Source organism: Artemia sp. Qi Xiang Cuo, chromosome 1 (genome assembly GCF_049724085.1).
Source record: "Artemia sp. Qi Xiang Cuo chromosome 1, ASM4972408v1, whole genome shotgun sequence".
In the NCBI taxonomy this organism is placed as follows: Eukaryota; Metazoa; Arthropoda; class Branchiopoda; order Anostraca; family Artemiidae; genus Artemia; species Artemia sp. Qi Xiang Cuo.
The window spans coordinates 88,936,311-88,961,133 of NC_142794.1; the positions used below are offsets into that span (position 1 = coordinate 88,936,311).

The 24,823-nt window shown below is 34.3% G+C and overlaps 2 protein-coding genes across 6 annotated transcripts in view; both read right to left on the minus strand.

The window, feature by feature from the left end:
* The window catches only part of LOC148956892 (uncharacterized), a 31,723-nt gene extending 22,286 nt beyond the window's left edge, over positions 1-9,437 (minus strand). Inside the window, exon 1 of the mRNA XM_089096622.1 lies at positions 9,313-9,437. Within this exon, the coding sequence (XP_088952748.1) occupies positions 9,313-9,366 (54 nt within the window). The 5' untranslated portion in view covers positions 9,367-9,437. The remainder of the gene's footprint in view (positions 1-9,312) is intronic.
* A 3,940-nt stretch (positions 9,438-13,377) lies between these two features.
* On the minus strand, positions 13,378-23,796 carry LOC148956893 (rhythmically expressed gene 2 protein-like). Of its 5 annotated transcripts, none has more exons than XM_089096655.1 (3): positions 23,223-23,366; positions 22,717-22,890; positions 13,378-14,425 (listed from the first exon to the last, which is right to left on the minus strand). In XM_089096655.1, the coding sequence occupies exon 3, from the start codon at positions 14,409-14,411 to the stop codon at positions 13,683-13,685; it is 729 nt and encodes a 242-aa protein (XP_088952781.1). In that variant the 5' UTR covers positions 14,412-14,425; positions 22,717-22,890; positions 23,223-23,366; the 3' UTR covers positions 13,378-13,682. The 5 variants fall into 5 exon arrangements, with proteins under 5 accessions (XP_088952781.1, XP_088952770.1, XP_088952800.1 ...); XM_089096644.1 differs by having other exon boundaries at positions 22,717-22,902; XM_089096674.1 differs by lacking the exons at positions 22,717-22,890; positions 23,223-23,366 and adding an exon at positions 23,693-23,796.
* Between the last annotated feature and the right edge of the window lie 1,027 nt (positions 23,797-24,823).

Genomic DNA, 24,823 nt, shown 5'->3' on the forward strand with positions numbered 1-24,823 from the left:
ACAGCAAAAAAGTTTGTGCTTCTCATAAGAAAGTATGATTTAAATTTTTGCATCTTGAATTTTAACGTTTTAAAATACTGGATAATAAAATCATATTATTACGAAACATAAAAGGTTAAAACAAGAAGAATATCCGAATTCAGACAGGCAGCATCCTTACTCTGTCCCAAATGGCGAAAATGTGTGTGACAACAAAACAAGAGACCAATTAATGCCTTGACGGGGTATGTCAAGCTCTTTTTTAAAATTCCTTAAAATATGTTTGAGTAGTTAGTACAACACTTCCACTATTAGGATAAACGTAAATTGTTTTTATTCCTGAATAAATTTTGAATTTGAGCGAAAACAGTTTTTCACTCAAATCTTTTTTCAATACTCTTTTTTTTCCTTTTTAACTCACTTTCACCTCACTTACTTACTAAGGGGACTGGAAGGTGAAGACCTACAAGAAGGGGATTTCAATCCTCCATTACAGGATTCTTTAGCCATGTAGATGGCACACGACACGAAAATTTCTACTCTTGGGTTCCATATCTCATTAGACCCAGGTGCTGTCAAGAGCCGTGATTGTGGGACGGGTTTGAAGGTTGAGATTCCAATATACTACATTCATTTCAACCCGAAGCTATTTTCGAAGGGTTTTAACACTTTTTTTCCGAAATTCCCATAAATTTGTTTTTTTAATAAATTTTTACACAATAAACAGAAATGCTTGTTACATTTCTTTGATTTTTTTAAACCTCTTTTTTCATCAGTTTTGTCGGCTATTAATTGATATATTTTTTGGGAGGTTGGTTCATACTAAAAATATTTGTTAAAGGTTTTCAGTTTTTCCGCGTAAGAGTCAAAGTGTTGGATTGTAATTTAAATGTCGAACAAAATATTCATTTCCATAAAAGCTTTAGATCGAAATAGTTTTTCTGTTAATGGTTTTACTACTAAAATCTTGGACTGATTTCCTGGATAACATTAGGCTACTAATGTGAACTAAAGATTTACGTAAATTTTAGTCTTTTATCGGGTAATCTAGACCAAACTTCCTTCCTGTATATAACCCTTGATACACGTATCCCAGTCCACTATTGTATTTCAAAATAGTTTAGTTTATTTTATTTCAAAAACATATTTCTGCTTTACATTTTATTCCAGTTGTTTGTTTGTTTAAATAAATGAATGTGAAGGTTGTTCATTCAAAAGATTTCTGTTTTGTTGTCTTAAGAAGAAAAAAGAAGGACGAAACGAGCCAGATACAATCAGATTTGTTTCCTTAATTTTGAATGGGGCACATGTGTATCTAAAGACACTATAAGTATCAAAAATAGAAATAAGTAATTTCTCGAAAATGGTTTATGGGATGCTGCTCAAACTTTCAAGTAGTTTGTGCATGGGAGGAAGGGGGTTGGTGATGGTAGTGTTGTGAGGAGACTTAAAACTTAGTGCTGGGGGGTAGCGGCTAAAATTGCTTTCTCTAATCTGTACAAAAATTTTCTTTAGATAGAATGGGAATACTAATTTTTTTCTAGCGCCAAAGTAGCAAGATGAATAAAAAAACCACCATGTGGCGAGACTTTATCAAAGCAGCGCATCTGTAATATCTCTTGAATGGTTTAAAATATCGATGTCACACGGAATGTTAGGGGTCAAGTGGTCTTTGACTTGGGAAAGGGACCTGGGACTGACAATGTATTTTTAAGATCCATCTGAACATTTTTGTACTTCAATTTTGCAAAGGACCTATTATCTATTGATGTTTGGGTAGACATGTAATTGAAAAGACCATGACAGCTATGTGATCAGAACAACACATCTGGGATATCTTCCGAAAAACTTGGTGGGCTCAAGCTGTAACTTCCTGGGAGCGTTAGAGGGGGGGGGGACCTAAAATATTGACTACGGGAAAGGGTACAAAGGAGAAGGATCTAAAGATATGGTCTGCAACTTGTTCTGACATTTTTGCCATAATGAGTCACTTTTGGACTAGAATCATTTTGCGGTGAAGCAGCAATGTAGAACGAAAGAAGCTATGTGTAGCCAGGCTGTCTAAATAACATACGGTATATGTATTGTTTAAGGAACAGCTTTGAGGATAGATTTGAAATTTTTGGGGAGCGTTGAGTGGGCTCTTCGATCTGCCTGAGAGTTTTTAAAACATAGCCCCGAAGAATTATGTACTTATTCACAGTGTATTAGTGAGTTAAATCAAAAGACAGTATATCCACCAGGGTAATAGGAATAGTGTACCTTTAATATCTCAGGAAATACTAAGGAAGTAGATTAAGGTGTCCTGAAAACGTCTCGGGAGGGCAAAAAGACTCAAAATATTATGTTAGGGGAAAGAGAAGCGAGCAGTGGAATTCAAGAGGAGCAGTCAGCAGGACAGACATAAATTTTAAGAGGGATATATGCATGCTTATGGACGACAACCCATCTTTTCTGAACTATCCCCAAGTTCTAGAGCTGAAACAGTCTTGCAGTTTTGACATCATCAAGGAGCTGAAGCATGGATTTCAATAGAAATAAACTTCCAATAACTTTAGGACTTGCATCTCGACTTCACTCGTTTCGATGTGCCATAATTTGGCAAATAACTTTGGAACTAATCAAATAAGCTACTTCTACGACCAAGGTTTCTATGACAATTAAAAGAAAAAAAATACACTGAGACAACACCTGACAGGGGTGCCAGTATGAGGAGGCGGGGGATAACTCATCCATATATTTTGAAACATATATTTTTAGTGTCTTATTTAAAGAAACAAAAATCCCAAAATTCCATTCCCCTCCTAGATTTTACAAAATATCCAGTATCTTTATGAAAAAAAAGACCTAAAAATCAGTTTCAGAAAAAAATAAGGGTGAAAAAGCGTTTTTGTTGATCCAGGAAAGGGCTGAAAAATTTTCATGACTGCTTGAAACTCATGCCCTTTATTAGGTCAAGGGAATGTCTATACAAATAAAAAAAAAAGTTTCAACTACTGTTTCGCTTCCAAAAAGGGTTATTAATTTGTTCCTGTTCATCTAATATTCTTTCGACTTTTGTTCAGACCAGTTACTTAGCCCTGAACATTTTTGATAATTCCAACTAAATGACTTGGTACACAAAGTAAACGAGATCTTTTACTTCATATTTCCAATCCGTTTTAACACAAGGGTCATAAGTTTCTTGGCCACATTAGCCCCACATGCAAAAATTTAATTTCAACTAATTTTTATTCTTTTGTTTGTGATGCTCAAAAATAATCACAAAATTTTTGCCACATCGATTAGGTGTATGACTTACAGAACAGTAAGACAGCATCAGAAGACGTGAAAGGAAACAAAAATATTTTTCAAGCCCAACTTGTTGAATTCAATATTTAAATTGTACCTCACAGGTCAACTAGATCTGATCTTTTCTTGGCTAATCAAATGGATCATTTTTTTGTTTAAAGTTTTGTCTAGGCCAGCAGCATTGTGCTAGTATTCTCAAACAAAACTGAAAATAGTTAAACCCGTAAGGCACAAGCAGATCACAAGAAAGTATCACTGCATAGACTGGGATGGAATGCAAAACTGCTTATCACTAAAACAAAGGAGTAAAATAAAAAAAACTTAAGTAGAAAAACGTAACTCCATAAAACAGAGAGCAGAGACGCTATCAACAGATTTGGCCTATCAAAAGCAACACAAGTCTCTTCTCAAGACAAGCCATGGTTCAACGCCAGTCGCAGAAAGACTACTAGGGTGAGAATGAAGGAACGCAAGAAATAGCAATTGACGAAGTCAGACGATGGAGGTGATGCTTTCATTATTGATTGGAATCAGTCTGTTAAAGCAATGCTTCTTAACCTATGAATTTATTGAAGGTTGTATAGCCTAGCGGAGCAATTTTTGTCCTTAAAATAGGGACTGTAAGTAGACAAAACCTCTCCTTAGAATTTTGTAATACAGAAGTTTGTTCATTTGTATTTGTATATTTAAATAGGTATTGCAGCACTCAAAAATGAATGCTAAATTATACTATTTTTGCAATCACAAAAGGAATAGTTTTTAACAGGTCACTTGTTAAATACACTTACAAAATATGGCAAATTTATTTATAAATCTGTTTGTATGGCACTTAACGGGTTGTAGCTTATTGTGATGCCTAGAAGTTCTGCTGATCTATACACATGTTGGAAAAATAGATTGATATTTCTTGTTTGCTAATAACTTTTTCCCAAATTTCATTATAACCTCATGTCTTTGAGCAAATAATTTGGGCAAATTCAAGGGTTCCATAGCACTTTCATAGTTGCTGAAGCAGGGGTTCGAGTAGTATCTTACTTAGTTGATTACATAGTACAGATATATAGTCAATACATAATACATAAAATTTATCACACTTGGCAGGACCCATGGCAAGAACATATCTCAGTACACTCAAGTGTGCTGCTCTTGCAGTTGCAGTGCCCAGAGTATCACTTTTTGCAACTGCATTGTATAAGCTCTTGACAGGTGACAGAAGCTTGGGGCAGGATTGACCATCAGGGAGCCCAAAGCCCAATGCCAGTCTTTTCCCATTTGTCATTGTTGGGGTTCTTTTAGGGAACAATGGCAAGATGAGAACTGAACCATACCTGGGATTGACGGTAAGCATGCCAAATGTGCTGGTTTCCTTGTGGAAAATACAGCCTAGTAAACAGCACAGTATTTAAACTGGATTCTGATTAAGAGATATTTCTTCTGGATTTGGTCTGTCTTGGTGGGTTCATCTGGACTAAACAACCTCTTCTTAGTCACGTAGCCTTTAAACCATGGCTTGTCTTGAGAAGAGACCTGCGTTGCCTTTGATAGGCAAAATCTGTTGATAGCCTCTCTACTCTCTGTATTATTGAGTGATGCTGTTCTACTTAAGTTTTTTTTATTTTAATCCTTTGTTTTGTTGATAAGCAGTTTTGCATTCCATCCCAGTCTATACGGCAATACTTTCTTGAGATCTGCTTGTGCCTTACTACTACTACTACTAACAACTCACCGCAGCACCAGGCCACCTGAGGCCAACACAGCTATGCACGCTCCTCCTCCATCCCAATCTATTCAAAGCCTCCCTTTTTACACCTCCCACAAAGTTCCCATTTCCTTTAAATCTTTCTTTATGGTGTCCTCCCACCACAGACAAGGATGACCTACTTTCCTTTTAGCCCTAAATGGTTGGCAAAAAAGAACAACTTTTGGCAATATGTCATCCTTCATCTGCACAACGTGCCCTAGCCACATCAACCTTTCTTTCATTACAGCCGTAGAGAGTGGTATTGAACCACATTTTTTGTACAGCCTATTGTTCGAAATACAGTCAGTCAGCCGGGTACCAAGAACAATCCTTAAGCAATTTCTCTGGAAAACATCTAACAAATCTTCATCTGCTTTTTGAAGCACCCATGCTTCAGAGCCATATTTGACCAGTGTCATCACTGTAGCTTCTAATATTCTAATTTTGGTTTGCAGACTTATCTTCCTATTCTTCCAAACTTTATTTAACTGTGAAAAAAAAAACACACTGAGTCATGGCTATTCTACTTTTAACATCTTCACTGCTCCCACCACCTTTACTAATAATACTACCAAGGTAAGTGAAACTGCCCACCTGATCAATCTTTTCATTACCCAATGTCACCTTTTCATCTTCACTTATTCCTAGCCTTAGTGACTTAGTCTTCTTAATATTAATTGTCAAACCTATTCTAGTACCCTTAACTTGCAAAACCTCTGAAAGTTCATTTATTTTGCTCATTTATTAACCTAAGAATGAAAATTTGGTTGACACATCCTCTACCTTTTCTAAAACCACACTGTTCTTCTCTTAAAACTTTGTCTACTACATTTCTCAGTCTAAAAAGTATCATATTACTAAGTAATTTGCTACCTACACATGACTAATGCCTTGATAATTACCACACTCACTTTTATCACCATTCTTATAAAGTGGCTTAACTAAGGTTTTCCTAAAATCGTTAGATACCTCCCCTTTTTCAAAAATCATATTCATAATCTTCAATAACTTATTTCTAACCTCAGAGCCACCATATTTAAGAAATTAATTTACCACTCTATCAGCATCTGGAGCCTTATTATTTTTTAATCCTTTTAGCACTGTTGCTAATTCTTCCCCACAAAACAAATCTTCTTTCACATCCAAAGCATCACCAACTTTTTCATTTTCCTATATATCTTTTCATGCAACTCTATCTCAGTTTAGCAAATTCTCAAAATGTTCTGCCCATCTCTTTTTAATTCTTTCCTTATCGCTAATTGGGGCCCCATTCCTATCTTTAACTGGGCAAAGTCTGGATTGACTACTCTCTCTCAATTTATTAAAATGACAGTACAATATTTTACTATTTTGCAGTCTAGCTGCATCTTCCAGATCCTCAGCAATTTTATCCATGGCCTCCATTTCACACCTCCTTAGTTCATATTTCAATGCTTTCTCCATTGGCTTTACATTCCTTTTCTATCTGTGTGATCTATCTATCACTAATCTAATAATCTATCACTTAGATAATTCTTGTACAAGTCCTTTCTCCTTTCTATTAAACACAAAGCTTTTTCACTAGTGTCCTTAGAAGTCCTAGCTTTCTTCCCTAAGACACCTTCAGCAACTTCACAAATTACTTTTCTAAAATTATTCCAACCATCTTCTACATTATCAATTTTTAAACTCTCAAGTTCAGTATTCAATTGTTCCTGGAAAGTTTCTCTCAAATTCTCATCCTAGAGTCAACCAACATCATAACTTCCCAGGAGGTAGTTAACCTTCCAAAATTTCAGCTTTGAATTAACCTTCAACACTACTAGATGGTGATTTTTACTTTTAACATCAATACCAGCACTCCTATATCCTATACCCTAGTATCTTATATTGATCCAGCCATTCTTGGGTTTACTATAACATAATCAACAAGGTTTTCTGTCTTACCATCAGGTGAATACCATGTTAACTTATGAGCCATTTTATGACCAAACACTGTATTGGTTATAACTTGATTGTTATACCTTAAAAATTGCAAAAGTCTGTATCCATTACTGTTTTCTTTTCCTACACCGAATTTACCTAGGCTAGAATACCATCTATCCCTAATTCTAGTGACCTGGGTGTTAAAATATCCTAGTAAAAACATCATATTTCTACGTAAATTTGTAAGTATAACTGTAAGTAAAATTCATCTGAGTCACTAGTATCTCTGCCAGTAGGTTCTACAGGGGCATACACTCACAAGTGAGGTCATCTCAAAACTGAAAGCACACTTTGCCAGACACAGTTTACCATTCTCCCTCATGTCAGACAACACTAGTCAGTACACACCAATCAAATTCACAGAGGGGTGGGGAATCTAACATCAGACCTCAAGTCCTCACTTCCCAAATCAAACAACCTTGCAGAGAAAACAGTCTAGATGTGCAAACAAATTATGAGAGGCTGAGGAAATGGGAGACAGCCCTTATCTAGGACTTCTTAAATACAGAAATACTCCAGTAGATGGATTTGTTACTCCCTCACAGTTGTTTATGAGCTGCCAGCTGCAATCTATCATTCTATGTGGTTCTAAGCATCTGGTCAAGAAGGTCATATCTACCCATAAGTTCATCCAGCATTGCAATGTCAGGCCACCTCATAACCCACAATCAAGCCCAACACTGAACCAAAGTACTGAACCCCTTGCAAATGGAGAACTTGAAAATATCCTAATTCCCTATGATTTCAGCAAACACATCATCCTATAGACACCCCCTAGTCCCAGTCCAACTGTAACCCAAGCAGGCAGGATGGTGAAGCCACCCTTTTGCCTGAATCTATGATAGTGCCATGCCAAGGGTGAGCTAGAAGTGTGTATACCATCAGTGTTTCCATGAACAGGCAAAAACATGAGCCCAGCACTGTTTGACCCTGAAGTTTTATTATCTACATTGATGTTGATTTTTTCTTTTATTATTTTTTTTTTTGCTTTGTTTTTTTATGCTTCCTCTTCTGTGTATAGCAGTAAAAAGGGTAAAATTCTACTTTAGCTACTTTTGGCTATCTTGGAAAGGGATTAGGTTAGGAAAATGATACTTTGAGGGATGGGTCTATAGGCTAAAGTATGTCCCAAGACAGTATTTTGAAGTAACTTTAAATTGTATTAAAAGTTTCAATCACAGTCCATACTTTGTCTTTTATGTTATGTCAAACACATAAGAGAGCACACTTAAAGAACTAAAATTCATGTATCTTAACACCAAAACAATACTTGAAAGTTCTAGCCAAGCAAAAGAAAACAACAAACACAAACAAAACTCAAACATAGAAATATGGCAAAAGTAATATCTGCAAAAATATTACTTGAAATGAAAATAGGGAAAAGTAAAAAAAAATGTGAAGCATATGGCACTAGACTCAATGGTCAAAGCCAAGGGTACATGGCCATTCAGGCAGGAAGGGCAATGGAGTTTGGGAGCCAAGCATCCTCTGCTTCCACTTACCCTTTCTGTTTACCTTCCCTAAATTTCCCTAGAAACCCATTTAGAGCTGGATCAACTCTGGCTGAGCTTACTGAGTCACACCACTTACCCCCATATCAAACCAAACCATAAGTGATTTATAACTAATACATAAACATATATTTATTTACCAAATAGTCCTACACTGTATGGTATAAACATAGCAAAATATAAAGACATTATCATAGGTGCAGTAATCACTGCACCTTAGTAAAGAAGGAAATTCAGTCCCTAGCAACCAATCATTTAAAAATTACTTTTGAAAAAAAATGGTCAAGTGAGAAAAAATTGCCATTTAAAATGATAAATGCCATTTGAATTCAATAGCAGTAAAAATAATTTTGATTACTCCTAATGATAAAAGTTGATAGCAAAACCTAAAACCTTAAAGAGGTGTCAGATCTAAATAAAAACAGCACCACTGGAATCACCATTGTTGAAAAATCAACTGGATATATACAGCACCTCACTGCAGACAACACAGAAAATTGATCTTTTTATATTGCAATTTAGAGCAGTAGATTGTAAAGAAATCATCAAAGACCAGTGCCCTTTGGAGGGGGAAGGAAGACTAGGTACTTCAAAATATATATTCAGGGGATTATTAAAGCACTGGGTCTTTTTCTGGCAGTTCAAATAAAACCTACAAAACTCAACTACCTTCCAAGATAAAAGACCCTAATCTAGACTTTAGTTTTTATAAAAAAAAAAATTAGGAAATGACAACCAGTTTACCTTACCTTCAGCTCAACTAGGCTTAGCATAGATAAATGTAAACAAAATAGAACTTGCAAAGTGAACATTCTTGAAACATACCGAGACCAGGATTGAAGCGTTTCTAAGTTTGTAAGAAAGAGCAGAGACTTGCATTCCGAGTAAAAATTTATGTTTTTAATAAATGAAGAAAAATTACTCAAGCCCTACATTCCACGCTATTATCATTTAAAAAAGAGCATTCTGACTTTCTTGTGCTGCGATCTACGAACATTTATTACCAGCCTAAACTGATTGAATTGCCATGTTTTGAAACTTTTTTATTATTTTTAAATAAAAATTTACTATTGTTTTACTGTCCTGAAAACGTCGCAAATATGTCACGTTTTTGCAAAATTAACAACTTTCTCATTTTGTGAACAATTTAATTCAACAGTTCACAGTGTCAGTACGAACCACAGTTCGGATATCTAGACAATACGATCAAATATAAAAAAAAATACCTGCCACCAAGAGTATCGGCTCGTGTAAAAGGTCCTCCATTTTCTTTGTTTAAGTGACTCATTGTATATTTCTCAGTTGCTCGATAACTTTGAAAAATGGTGCGAACCTGTATTACTTATGGTCACGAAAGCAAAAAAAAAACGGGGTGAGCCGGCGAAGTGGTTCGCTACTGCCCCATCTCACAGGTATGGTTTATGACTTGACTGAGCAGTGGATCCAGGATTTCTAAAAGGGGGTTTGGATTAAATTTTAGCAAATACGAAAATTTCCAGTACTAACTTCAGATCAACGCTGCAACTGGGAAATAGCCGGAATTTCATAAATAGTGGGAGAGGGATCTGTGAAGTGGCGGGCCTATTTGAAATTTGCCACAAACTATTTTTCCTTAAAAGGGCAATCTAATAGTTTTAGCAAAGATTATCTATTAGGTTTCCCACTAATCTCTGGTTTTAGATAGTAACTTTGTGCTATGGAGCGTCAAAACATTTTTCTTCTTGGCAAGGAAACAAGTTCCCTTCAATTTTTCCTTGTGTATGCTCTTTTTCTTTAAGCCACAAAAATGTCCTTTGAAATTTGATTTAGGACCTTTGATTTGCCCCCTTAAAATGACGTGATGAGGGGGAGTGGGTAACTGCCTTCTGATCACATTGGCTCTAAAAAAGGGCACTAAAAATCATGGGCGTAGGCAGCATATTGTCTAAGGGGGGGGACAGATATTGTCTAGGGGGGGCAGTCGATAGTGTGATGGAGTTTTATCAACTGCTTTTTCCAAACCATCTGCTTTTTCAGCCATATCTAATGTAAATTTGAAGGTCTAGGGGGGGCAGTTGCCCCCCTCCCTACGCCCATGCAAAAAATTCAGATTACTAATCCAATGAGTCCTCTCCAAAGTATATAGAACCACCCTTTCTATAAAAACATTATATGCCCCCCCGCGGCATAACTTACAACCCTTGTCCTGACACCTGTAGGGGTGGGAGTGTCTTCCTCAAAGACACAAGTTTGCCCGACGGAGGATGTTATTTACATGGGTGTCCCACTTCAAATCAGAAGATATGCTAACACCTAGAAGTTTAAAGAAAGTAGTTGAAGAAGGAATAGGATAAAGGAAAAGAGGAGGGGACTTGAGTAAACTGACAGATACAATGGTTGATTTACAAGGATTAACCGTCATGTCAAGAGAAGAAGCCTCACCTGCAAAGTCATGGAGGATACCCGTTGGATTGCAATAAATATTTTTACAACACGTCTCCACAGGTCGTCGACAAATTTCCACCTGTCAGGGTAATCTGTTGATCATGACAGAAAACAGGAGGGGGCCAAGATCAGTACCTTGGGGAATGCCATTGTGAATACAAAGTTGGCTGGAATAGCAATCTAGATATTTGACTGTCTGTGATCTGTTTGAAAGAAATAAAGACAAGGTTTTTGGTCTCTCAAGTAGTCTCCCCATGGGGTCAACGAGGTGGATAAGGTACTGTGAGGTTAATGTAGATTTAAGGTTTCAAAACTGCCTAGAATCAATGAGGGGGTCAACAAGAAAGCTTTCATACAATTTTGAAAAAATAGAAGTCAGAGAGATAGGACGAATGCCATTAAAGCCAGGCTTACCGTTTTTCCTTTTTATTGGGGTTATGAAACCTTGTTTCCAAAGAGAAGGGAACAGTACAGATTGAGTGCATTGATAGAAAAGAATAGAAAGGGGGGTTTGAGAGGTAATCACTGAGGGCTTTAATAAGTGGGGCAGGAATATCCAGTGGGCAAGTGCTTGATTTTTTTTTCCAAGTCAAATGAAGAAATGCTAGGGAAATTAAAGGGGGTTGCAACACTAGGAGTTACATAAGATATGGGAGAGAGCCTTTGGACAAATGAAGTAAGGAACTCGTTCAGATGATGTGCTGTTGTCTTTAGAGGTTCCTCTAAATTAAAGTTTAGCGGTTCTGGTCTCTTGCCAGCAAGTATTTCGATTTGGGAATACCAATTATTGGGTTTATTCTAGCATAGGTCTTTAACTTTATTTTTATAATAAGTTCTGGCAGATTTTCTAATTGGTTTTTTAAAGTATTTTCTTAAATTATTTGCTTCCTCTAGTTAACATCTTTTGAATAAGTTCAATTTTTTATGGATTAGCATTATAATATGATCATTCATATAGGGTTTATCATTAGAGCATTTTCTTAACTTTTTTTCGGGAAAATGAGCCATATAATTGTCATTCAGTTTTTTGTGGAAAGTAATTATTTTGTCATCAAGATTATTCAGATCATAAATGTCAGACCAACATTCCTTAGACAGCCAATATTGTCTTTTGGTTATTTCAACATCCCTCACAACAAGCGTTGTGAGTTTTAATTTCACACACGAAACTGTTCGTAAGATATTGCTGATATACCCTTTTGACAACCTGCATACGGATAGCAGGTTGCCATCCGTACAACAGATATATTCTCTAAAAATTTCACCTTCATAGGCTGTGGATTTTGAGCTAGCCAGAAGGCACTGTGTGTATTCATTTAATCCTGCTTCTACGGTTACTGTGACTAACGACACTAATGGCATGAAGTTGACAATTAAACGAAAAATCTATATGCACGAAGGTATTAAAGGGGCATATAAGCACTATAGGGCATATAAAGACATAGGCAGCGATGATCTATCATACCTAGTAATATCATTGATATTTAAAAGGAGCTAATTTGATTGGCAATTAAGACTTCTAGTGGCCTCTTAAGAGTAAAAAATGATTGGAGGGCAATCAGCCCTCCTCTTTGGCTCATAATTTCCAGACGCTTCCAATCAAAATTTAAACACAGTTGTTTTGTTCAGCATAGCTAAATGGTCTAGTAACTATCTCTAGGGTTATTGGGTAAGACAACCCCCCCCCCCACAGTTATGTAATTTGCCCATTATGCTTAAAAAATAAATGTTGTTTTAAAATCAAAATACACTGTTTGTATCCTGTTATTTATTCCTTTTAAGGAATAAATTTCAGCATATGTATATTAAACTGACAATGCACATTTTTTTCAGTAAATTCATTTGAATTTTTTTCAGTAAAGTACAAATTACATTCCGGCTTTTAGAAAGCATAGGGGTTTTGAACCCTACTCATATTAATTTCTGCTCGTTTTGAGTTGACTGTTATTTATTTTAATTTCTGTTAGTTTTGGGTTTCATTTATTTATTGATAGTGATTAGTGGTAGTTGCATGCTTGGAAGATTATTTGCTCATTTTTTGTTCATTTTTGGTTTAATGGAGTTCTTTAATTTTTTATGAAAAACTTATTTTGTGGAAAAAAAATTTTTCAATTTATTTTGAAGAAACAATCCAAAGAGTTGCACATAAACTCTAGGTTATGACTTTTGACGTTCTTCACTCTGAACTCAGGGAAGAATTCCGTAACATTGAATTCATCGAAGTAAAGCCCGAAAATAATACAAACGCAGTAAAATGGGTAGGGCTGATGTTTCTGACTAGACGAATCTCAGATATAATCAATGAAAACAAGACTGCCTCGGCGCAACCAGCAAATCAAACATTTATAAAATTAAACAGGCAGCCTAACACCCAGCCGGATTCTCCCTATTTTATTATTTGACTCAAAAATAGATATCCAGACAGTTCCTAAAGTCAAGTTGAAGCTGAAAAACAAAAACTAAGTATATATTATTGAATCCAAAAACAATAAAAAAAAATAAAATAATAATAACAACCTGATCTGCTATTATTTCTCGAAAAAATTATCCAAAGAGAAGCTCGTAATTTTGAAAGATTTCAAACTCTGCTCTCTTCATTTACAAGGGCCGTTTTCAACCCTGCTAAGTTTATGTCTCCTTAGTCAAAATACAACTATCAGCAAGGTATACAATTGCCAGGGGCTCACTAATACAACTTCCCATATATTGCTCCTGTAGCAACTTTCCACAGCTTACTGTTATACCGATGAGAAACAGGAAGATTTCTATTATTATTTAAAACATTCTTCAATGAAAAGCTTGAGATCTTGAATGCTTTTGAACTTTGGAACATTATTCATACTTTCTTCCTGATTTACAAGGATTGCCTCCCATCCTGCTAATTTTGCAGGCTCGTAGTCAAAATGAAAACTATCGCCAATATGAACAGCTTCCCACGGCATCAATCCACTGCATTGCAGTAAGGCAAGATCAAAAATTTGTTGCTCAGGCTTACAGAACTTTACATCATACGAATTAATGACAAAATCAAATCGGCTTAGTATGGACAAATTGTTGAGAATAGTATAAATCCTAGGATCAAAGTTTGTTATCACCCCAATTGTTTTCTCTTTATCACGGAGGAAGTCCAGAAGCTCAACAGAACCGTTTTCCAGGTTCCAGCATAATGGGCTCTTGAATTTTTCAATCAGCACTTCTGCTATACATAGCAATGATATTTCATCTAGGTCTGTACCTTCGAAAGTTTTAATAACTAACTTTGTCCACCACTCACTCCAGTGTATTTGATGTTTCGCACCAAAACATGGGAAATGTTCATTTTCTTCGATCCACGAGCGCTTAAAGTTATTTGACAAAAGCTTAAGATCTGCTTTAAAACCATGTTTTTCGGCTTCTTCTATATAGAACATTACAGGGTTTCTCGAAAAATTTAATAACGTTCCTGTTACATCAAATGTTATGAGACGTGCACTCCTTATGCAGGATTTTAGCTTCGACATTACACGACGTAAACCTAAAAAATAATTTATTATAACGTTATTAAATTAAAAAATTTAATAACGTTCCTGTTACATCAAATGTTATGAGACGTGCACTCCTTATGCAGGATTGTAGATTCAACATTACACGACGTAAACCAAAAAAATAATTTATTCAAAAAGAACTAAGAAAAAACGACCATCTAGCTTTCTCTGTATGAAATGACACATTTAGGCCATTCAATAGATTGGTTAGTAATTTACACAGGGCTAATTTAAGCAGAAAACAAACTGTGGAGCGTTCCTTATTCAGTTGCAATTTCCTAGCACCTCCAAAAAGAACCATAATTTAAAAATTTATCATACTTTGATCAAAGGGATTCAGAAGAAACAATATAATTGACGAAAGTTTACTGTTGCGTAAATTGCTAACCAATCTATTGAACAGCCCAAATGTATCATTTCATATTATATGAGCTGATTTAAAATCAGACGAAAGGTTTTAATACCTCTAGCTCAGAGACAGCCAGATCGTTGTTATATATTTTTTTAATATCAGCTGAAGAACTATTTATGGACAGATTGGATGGTAAATTTAGAATGAGTTATCATAATAACTTTCTTTAATGTTTTGCATTTTTTGGATATATTGCGCAAAAGTACCTCAGATTTTTCTGGAAAATTCCAACTTCAGAAAACTTAAAGGCTGGTGATTTGTGGCATTTTTGTTGCATTTCACTCTAAATATAGGAGCGGTAGCATATACATTGAAAGGGCTAAATTTTACGGTTTTATTTTACTATTAATTTCCCTAATATGTCGCAAACAGGTTCAGTATTTGGTTTTACAAAAAAAAAAAGAAAAAAAGACATGAATTGAAACAATAGTTGTTCTTCGATCAGCAAATAAATTAAAAAAAAATTGCAATATCTGTTTTGGAACAGAATCCTTTAACCCAGTTTTTAAAGGGGATATGTTCAAAAAATAAATTTTAAAGCAACTAGAGGCTGTTACTAAGTGAGTTTGTAATATCGGCAATAGATTGAAATTTGTCAAATGCATGCATTAAATTGCAACGACTATGAATGAGTTGAAAGTAGGATGCTCACTTTGTATTGAGATTAGAATTCAATTTTGGAATTTTAATAGATATACCGAATAGATATACCGATATACCGAAAATAGAATAGAATAATAATAGAATAGAAAAAATATATAATAGAAATAGAATAGAAAAATAGAATAGAATAGAAAAAATATAGATAATAGAAATAATAGAAAATAGAATAATAGATATACCGAAAATCAAGAGCAAATATTCAGATACAGAAATGCACTAAATTTGTATGTAATCGTAGTGTGAGGATAAATGTTTCTATATCTAAACTACATTTTCATGGGGTATCAATAGGTAATTTTTGTTTTATAATCCTTTTTTTAGCTTCTTTTGTTAGAAAATTTGTTGAATAAAAATCCTAATTCTTAAAATACATGCTCTGGATTTGACATTTTTCTTTTTGCAAAATAATGTCAAATTCTTGGGTGACGGCAACCCGTAATTCATGATGAGCTGCTCTTCTTGAATGGCTGACAATATTACTTTTAAAGTAAGATTCTAACCATTTTTTTTACAATCCACCGAAATACATTTGGCATACCTCGAGAAAAATACTTTGTTTTTTGTTCTAATGTTTTTCTCACTCTGACTGCCATAAAATACAGGTTTCGGGTTTATTGAAGACCTTACCATACTGTCCTGTAACACAGCCATAACTATGCTTTAGCATCTTCCGAAACTGTTAATACTTTTATTAATAACCAAAACCTCTCTCAAAATAAAAACAGTCTCAGCTAATTTAAAAAAATATACGTTTTGTTCCACAACATGGATTTTTCTGTTTATTCTTCGTGTTGAATTAAGAAAGTTCCATGAATAGCCAGAGCTAGAACTACAACACTATAGCTGGAAAACACTGATTTTACTAATATTTACTTCTTTTACAGAAGCAGGAACACGCTTTTCTACGACAACTTTCTTCGTGAACTATGAACTTTTAGAATCAGGCGCACTAGGGTGCAGTGGGCACTAGAAAAATCTAAGGACTGTTTCTCAAACTTGCCTATTGTATGGAACTAAGGAATGGTAGGCCTGGATATAAATACACCCAAGAAACTAAAACAGCTTTGCACTTCTGTGCAAAGCTTTGTACAGGAATGAGTGGTTATTTCTATTTTTACAGAAGATAAAGTTCTTGAAGCCTCGAGTGAAAGACAAAAACGAAAAAAAAAAATTGTACTGTGGATTCTGTTACAGAAATCCAGGATTGTCTCATGTCCTTGTCAACATGCTTGATCCATGCAAGTAGTTTCAATAAACATCAAGCTGATCAACAAATATCATAAATATCAATAAACATCAGATCAGATGATCAGATGTGTCTGATCTGATCAGATGATCAGATTCACATTCATTCAGATTCAGATGATTATTCTGGTTGGACCTGACAATCTGATCAGAATGATTACCTGAATGAATCTGATCATCTGATCAACATGCTTGATCAGTCTCTTATCAACACGCTTAATCCGTTCAAGTAGTTCCAATAAACATCAAGCTGTTTTGTTGATGACAATCTGAGGTTTGATTGGTAAGCAGTTCTACTTTTTTTATGTCTAAACTACGCCTTTTCTGGTAACGTTTTTGGCAACACTGTTGATTAATAATCCGTTATGGCAAATACCAAGAAACGTTTTGTTGATCAACATTGTTAGTGAAAACTACTCACAACTGAAATCGTTGTTCGCTTAACTTGTTGGTTAAATTGAAGCCGGAAATTTCAGGAATGAATATCGTGCAAGAATACTATTTTGTTCTTGCAACTTTAGAAGAGAAAAAATGGTTAGTTTGCCATAAAGGCTGCTATAAAGATCGAACTTAATGTCTTACCTAAAATAAGATATGAGAAGGTACTTTCTTTTGAATTATACCCACTCAGGGGAAAAATTTTGCTAAATTTTGGTCGATTCGCTCTTTACGCTAAAGTTTTTTATTGTTTAAAAATATTGAGTTATGAAAAAGTGTAAATCTTTAGCGTAAAGAGCGAGATGTTGAGGAGGGGACAGCCCCTTTCATATACGGAATAATTTCTGATTGTCTTAAGTTTTAGTGTTTCTCCTTACTCTCAGTTAAAAAAAATTGTTTTTTTATTTAATTTTTGAACATTTTTGATTAAATACAGGTTTTGATTTTGGCTCCCCGTTGATAAGTAATTAGAACACAATAGACATATTAATTTTAATTTTATTTGGTTAAATGGCTTTCTCGAAAGTTGTTCAATTTTATTTACGAACGTTTTTTTATTAGGAATCTAACTTACGAATTATCATACGTACCGAATTTCTATACTCATTTATTTTTAATACATATATTAGGGGGTTCGCCCCCTAGTCAATACCTCACGCTTTACGCTAAAGTTCGAATTTTGTTCCAATTTTTTAAAAATAACCTCTTAATAACAAAGGCCGTTAATTAGAATAAATAGCTCTTATGAAAGTACTAAAAAAAAATCTTTGGCTTAAAGAACGAGGTATTGACTAGGGGGCGAACCCAATCATATACATAATAATTTCTGTTCGTTTTAAGTTTTGATGTAGCTTCTTACTTTCAGTTGAAAAACGTTTTTTTATTGAATTTCTGGTCGTTTTTTTAAATAATGCTGGGAAATTCGGTGCCCCCTTTATATCAATGTCCCTTCCCCCATGGAAAGATCCTCCCACAAAACCTCCGACCCATCCCCCTTCCCCACTACCAGAAAAAATCCCGGCTGAAAACGTCTGTATACTTCCCAATAACCAATACTATATGTAAACATTGGGTAAAGTTCATAAATTTCAGCCCTCCCCCCGGGGACTTTGGGGGATTAAGTTATCCTAAAAGACATAGTTATTATATTTTCGACCATGTTGAACAAAATGGCTATCTCAAAATTTTGATTAGGTGACTTTGGGAAAAAAAATGAGTGAGGGAGGGGGCCTAGTTGCCCTTCATTTCTTTTGGTCACTTAAAAAGGGCACTAGGACTTTTAATTTCCATTCGAATAAGCCATCCCAAGATATTCTAGGACCACTGGGTCAATACGATTACCCCTGAAAAAAAAAAAAGAAAACAAAAAAATAAATAAAAACGCATCAATGATCTTTCTTTTGGCAAAAAATGCAAAATTCCACATTTTTGTAAATAGGAGATTGAAACCTCTACAGTAGGGTTCTCTGATACGCTGAATCTGATGGTGTGATTTTCATTAAGGTTCTATAACTATTAAGGGGTGTTTCCTCTTTTTCAAAGATCAGGAAAATTTTCTCAGGCACATAACTTTTGATTGGTAGGATTAAACTTGATGGAACTTATATATTTAAAATCAGCATTAAAATCTGATTCTTTTGATGTAATTATTGGTATCAAAATTCCGTTTTTATGAGTTTCAATTACTATTGAGCCGGGTCTTTCCTTACTTACAGTTCGTTTCCGCAAACTGTTTGATAGTACAATTAGAAGAGAAACATTGGAAGGGGCATCAAGAGTCAGACGAGAAAATTTCCCATAAGAATGGGCTGCTACTGCGCTCTTTGTTTTATCAAAAGCTAAAAGGGAATATTTCTCATGTTATATTTATATCATAATTATATTTATTTTCTGTGTCTTCCTAATTACCCCCCTGCAAGGGTTAAAAGTCGACATCTAAGGATTTTTATAATGCTATTAAAAAGATAAAAAATATATTTTTAAGAAGAAATTTCTAGAAAACCTTGAAAATGAAGACCTTGGAAAATCATTTTCGATATTTCAGACCATCCCCCTACAAAAAAAAAATATTTGGAGAAAAGTGTACTTTTTCAGGGATTGTTACCATTCTTTGAGCATTCTTAGCCAAATATTATAGTTTAATAAGGTAAAGACGGAACTGAATGAGCATTGGATCAAATGGTTTTGAGTAATAAACTGTCATTAAACAGGGACTAGAGCCAATATCAGCAGAAACTCGAAAAGCAAAGTTTTAATTATAATGCATGCAAAAAAAATCTATTATCTATGATGATTCTAAACACGTAGAATTTATTCATTTTAAAGCTGCGTATCAAAATTAATTAGTGCATAATAATTTGCATAACTTTAAAAACAGGACTCCCCCCCCCCCCCAAAAAAAAAAAATTATACGAGATTTTGATGAAAACGATGGAAACTAAATAAGTATAAAATCCTACAGCATCTATTAACAGAATATGGAATTTCCAACTTTTCAAGAGAATTATGGTCATGGATAGTCCCAAAACTTAAATTATCAAAGAAGAGTTCATTCGAACAGGCATTAAAAGATCAAGTGACATTTTCGAGTAGCAAAAGAGATAATGCCATAGGATTTGCCCACGTTTTAACATTCTTGGATTTTCCTGGGATATTGCATAGACGCTCTTTTGACAATCTGGTACACATACGGTAGTGTCGATGTTGATTTAGTTTTAAATTACTTCTCAACTTCCCCTAAAAGTTTGAACTTTATGCCCTATTTCGTCTCTGAGATATTACATTTTTGTCATTCTTGGCAGCCTGGATGTACTCAAACTCTTTGTTTGGTTCGAAAGAAGTAGTGGTTGTAATAATTTTATCAGAAGAACTATCAACAGTCTCACTCTTAATAGTAGCAGTTTTAGTTGCAGATTCGAGTAGTCACAGTCACATTTACAAGTAGTCTCAGTCAAAGCAGTAGCAGTTAAAGTCGCAAGTACTTGCAGTGGCATTTGAAAGTAGCTGCAGATGCAATTTGGTATTGCAGTGGGATTTAGTTGCAACACCACTTCCGAGTAGTCACAGTCGTAGTTGCACTGAGTGACAAGCAGTAGCAGTTAAAAGTAATCCAGTAGCAGTCGCAAGAAGTAGCAGACGTAAATAAACACAGTGTCAGCCATAACTAGTTCGTATTAGCAGAGTCAAACTCAAAACGAGCAAAAAAGGACGATTATTTTGCTTTATTTCTGCTCATTTTGGCTTAGTGGAGCTCTTTACTTTTCTTTGAAAAACTTGTTCTGTGGTTTTCCTGTTTTAAGCATCTATAAGGCACATTTTTTTATATTTTTATTCAAATTTCTTACTTAAATATAGAAATGGGCTAAAATATAAAAGTAAATTCTACTGAATAAATTATTTCCATAAATATTATTTCGAATATTTCCTCTGGAATGAGAGATAAACTTCAAAGCTGATTTCATGTTTGCTTTCTAAATTGCTACATTTTATGTTCTCATAAGCAACATCATAAGATAGGCTGAAAATTTTTCGACTGAATGATTGGATTTTTTATTTTACAATGGTTATTTAATGGAAACAGTCCTTTAAATACTTTGCATAGCAGCTCTCAAAACAGAAAAACAAACATCAAAGAGTTGAATAGTGATTTTTGATCATTTTATCTTTTTTTTTACTATCATTTCACTTTCGAAAAGGAGGAAAGTTACAACTGGCACTCATGAATCACATGTTGCCTTAATAGGTCTTTACATTTGGTTCCAGAAATTTATGTACATTTTTTAATATTTCAAATCTGACTTCAATTCCCCATATTGAAGTAAATAATAAATTTTTATATGAAGTTATTATTATTAAAATCTAGCACTGAACTTTTTGCAACATTTGTTCCTGACATATCCTGTCAGTCATAATACCCTGGCATTGCCTAAACTAAAGAGCAATAAGGGTCCAATCTATTGTTTGTTTGTTTTTCAAGAGCTGCTTCAAATGCAAAAGGATGGTCAAGTTAGCTTCTAAGGGGACTCATTTGATTGGGAATTGAAAATACTAGGGCCCTATTTCAGATTAAAAGTATATCTTAAGGCAACCAGTCCCCTTCTCAAGCCCTATTTTACTTACCTGCTCTCCCTTCAAAGAAATCTAGTATAAACTTCAAGATAGACATTTTTTTGGAAATGTCAGAGTCCAATGGCTATGTCTCCAGGAATGACAAGACCCCAACAGCCTCCAGGAGCAAGTGTTTTAAATTACCTAATTTGCCCATTATTTACACAAAGGGTTTATTATTGGAAAGTGGGGAACGTTCATCCCTGGGTGGGTCTGAAAAGGCTAAGGTTCTTAAGATGAAACTTCAGTGAATGTTGAGGGGGGTATTGAACTAAACCTAAAAACACTATGTCCATCCAGGTCATCAAAAGAGCTATTGAATATGCACAGAATTTACAAATTTAATATATATATATATATATATATATATATATATATATATATATATATATATATATATATATATATATATATATATATATATATATATATATATATATATATATATATATATATATATATATATATATATATTAGGAGGCTGGGGGCTGTAAAAGCAACAATTATTTATAACGTCATCATTTATATGGTTTTAAAGATGAATTTTTCAAACCAAGTTTTATACAGATGTTTCCCAAGGACCCTGGTACAGGGATAATGCCCCCCACCCCAGGAAATAAGAAGAGATTGATCAAATAGAAGTGAAATTTTGGCCAGCCTACGGTACTAGCTAAGCCAAATTTCAAATTCTAGGAAATAGTGGTTGATGTAAAAGAGCTTTACATTTTGCAAGGAAACAAGACAAAGTGAGACAAGAGATTTTTTAAGCATGGTAGGAAAAAATGAAAACAAGATTTACCAAAAACTAAACAGTGTCAGTTCCCATCTATTCCCTAAAACAACAAATCCATATGCAAACATACAAGAAAATGCAATAATATTAAAATTCTTGCATTATAAAGTTTCTACTTTTCAGATTTTTGTGTTTTCTTATATTGTAATCCATGTTTTAAAATCATTCATAGTATATTTTGGATTGTCCTTTTTTATCTAGGTACTAATTACATACTAATTACTTCCTTTGTAAGTTTTTGGAGCCTTTAAAGGAAGCCATAAAGTGGTATCTCATTCCTTGTTATTTGTCAATAGAAAATGGTTACTAAAAATACTAAATACAACCTTAAAACAACCAGAAATACTTATCACATAGCTTCAACCTATTTCCCTCACTTGGCGGAAAAATACACAGCTATTTACAGTAATCCATTTTCTTTCCTGTTGTGTTATACAGGTAATCTTGCTTATTTGCCATTAAATTAATTTAAAAATATTAATTATCTTAGTTTGCACTGTGAAGTAAAATAAGGTCCAATGTTGGATCACTTCATCTCTGTTGTTGAGGTGGTAACTATTTAAACATTTTACAGAAAATATGAAAAAGAGGGCTGTGATTGTATTTCCAGCCCAAAGACACACCTTCCAACTAGGAGCGTCTAGGATAGATGAAATTCCAGTCCATGGTAAATGTGACCATAAATAGGTATGATCAAGGGGACCAGTCTTCTGTGGCTTAGTGTAGACACTGCTGCACAACATCAATTTCTATTAGAGTATGCAACTAGGTTGGGAAAGACAAGCAGTATCAGCATCCTAGATCAACTCCTTTATAAATATATATATATATATATATATATATATATATATATATATATATATATATATATATATATATATATATATATATATATATATATATATATATATATATATATATATATATATATATAAATATATATATATATATATATATATATATATATATATATATATATATATATATATATATATATATATATATATATATATATATATATATATATATATATATATATATATATATATATATATATATATATATATATATATATATATAACCCAACCCCTTTCCAAGATAGCCAAAAGTAACTAAAGTAGAATTTTACCGAGGTCTTCAATCTTGAATGAAATTTATATTAATGCTTATATTTAATATATTGTTTTATGCTAAAGCTATCATGAAAGTACACTTTTAGAACTCCATGATGAAATCTCCTTTTCGCCTATTTACTTCTGGTATTTCAGACACGTTTTTTATTTTTAAACTTCCCGCCTGAGATAAAAAAAGGACAAACACCAAATGCAGCTGAACCAGGAATGATAATTATTATTTTCATTAGTTATTATTATTTATTAGTATAATATTCATTAGGTAATTATCATTTTCATGATAGTAAAATGTTATTTTGAAAACAAAATTGTCTATAATTGTGAAAAGCGTTTGAAACCTCTCGGAAATTGCGTCAAAGTAAAAATGAGGTCATTTTTGAGGGATTACAGACGCTGTTTGAATATTCCTGTAAATTTGTTTGGCTAACTGATGTTTTACAATTAAGACTAATGAAATAATAGTTACCTTTTTTGAATCACCCATTTTTGGCACTTTTTTGTCACTAGAGGGCGGTTTCCGTGAGATTCCTGGAACACTCTCCTCGGTCGCACGTCTTGAAAACCGCTGGGAAGCGAAAACGGGAAAGTAGAGCGCGAAGACGACGTTTGGAGCACGTAAACTAGTGGAGTACATTAATTTAGCTTACCTGAGCCGCGTTTTCAGGCTCAGTGGGTTCGAACACGGGTTGTTCTGGTCTAGTTTCAATTTTCTAGTTTTTCGTCTAGTTTTGTCTAGTTTCAGCGGGTTCGAAGCTTCAACCCTGTATTTGATACACTAGATGCACTGATGCACAACGCTTAATGCACTAGACTAGAACAACCCGTGTTCGAACCTGCTGATCCGTGAACAACCCGTCTTTAAACACGGGTTATTCGCGTCTAGTGCATCAAGCGTTGTGTAGCAGTGCATCTAGTGCATCAAACACGGGGTTGAAGCTTCGAACCTGCTGAAACTAGACGAAAAACTAGAAACTTGAAACTAGACTAGAACAACCCGTGTTCGAACCCGCTGAGTCTGAAAACGCGGCTCTGGATTTCGGAACTGGAACCGGCTCTCTTCATTTACGGCATGAAATATTTTTTCACAAATGTAGCCATGTTTTTCTATGCTCTTCGGTCTGTTTCAAAAGTGGACAAGAAATATGCTTTCCAGCTTCACTTTCCACGGCCTGTCTTGATTCATTTTCCGAAAAAGATGGAAAGCCTCTCCAAGTCGCGAAAACCCGAATGGAAAGTTATTCCTGTCCGGCTTCATCCACGGAAACACATGGAAAGGGGTTCCGGATTTGTTTTCCAAGTCGAGAAAACTACCCTTAGACAGTCTTTTTTAGAAACACATTTTTAAACTGTTGGTTATTATGGGCTGTTTTGAACCTTTTCAGTGTCTTTAACGGCTCAAATAGAATTTTACCCAGAAGCAACTATAGAATTTGGAGAAAAAAAAAGAATCAATTGATATATTCGCTTTCTCCCTTGCTAAATTATATGAATATGCATAAAATTGCGTAATAAAACTATAAATAATTCATTTATCCATTTTTATTGCTGCTTTAATCATTGCATCTCCTAAAACAGGCAGTCTAGGCTGAGGCCTAAG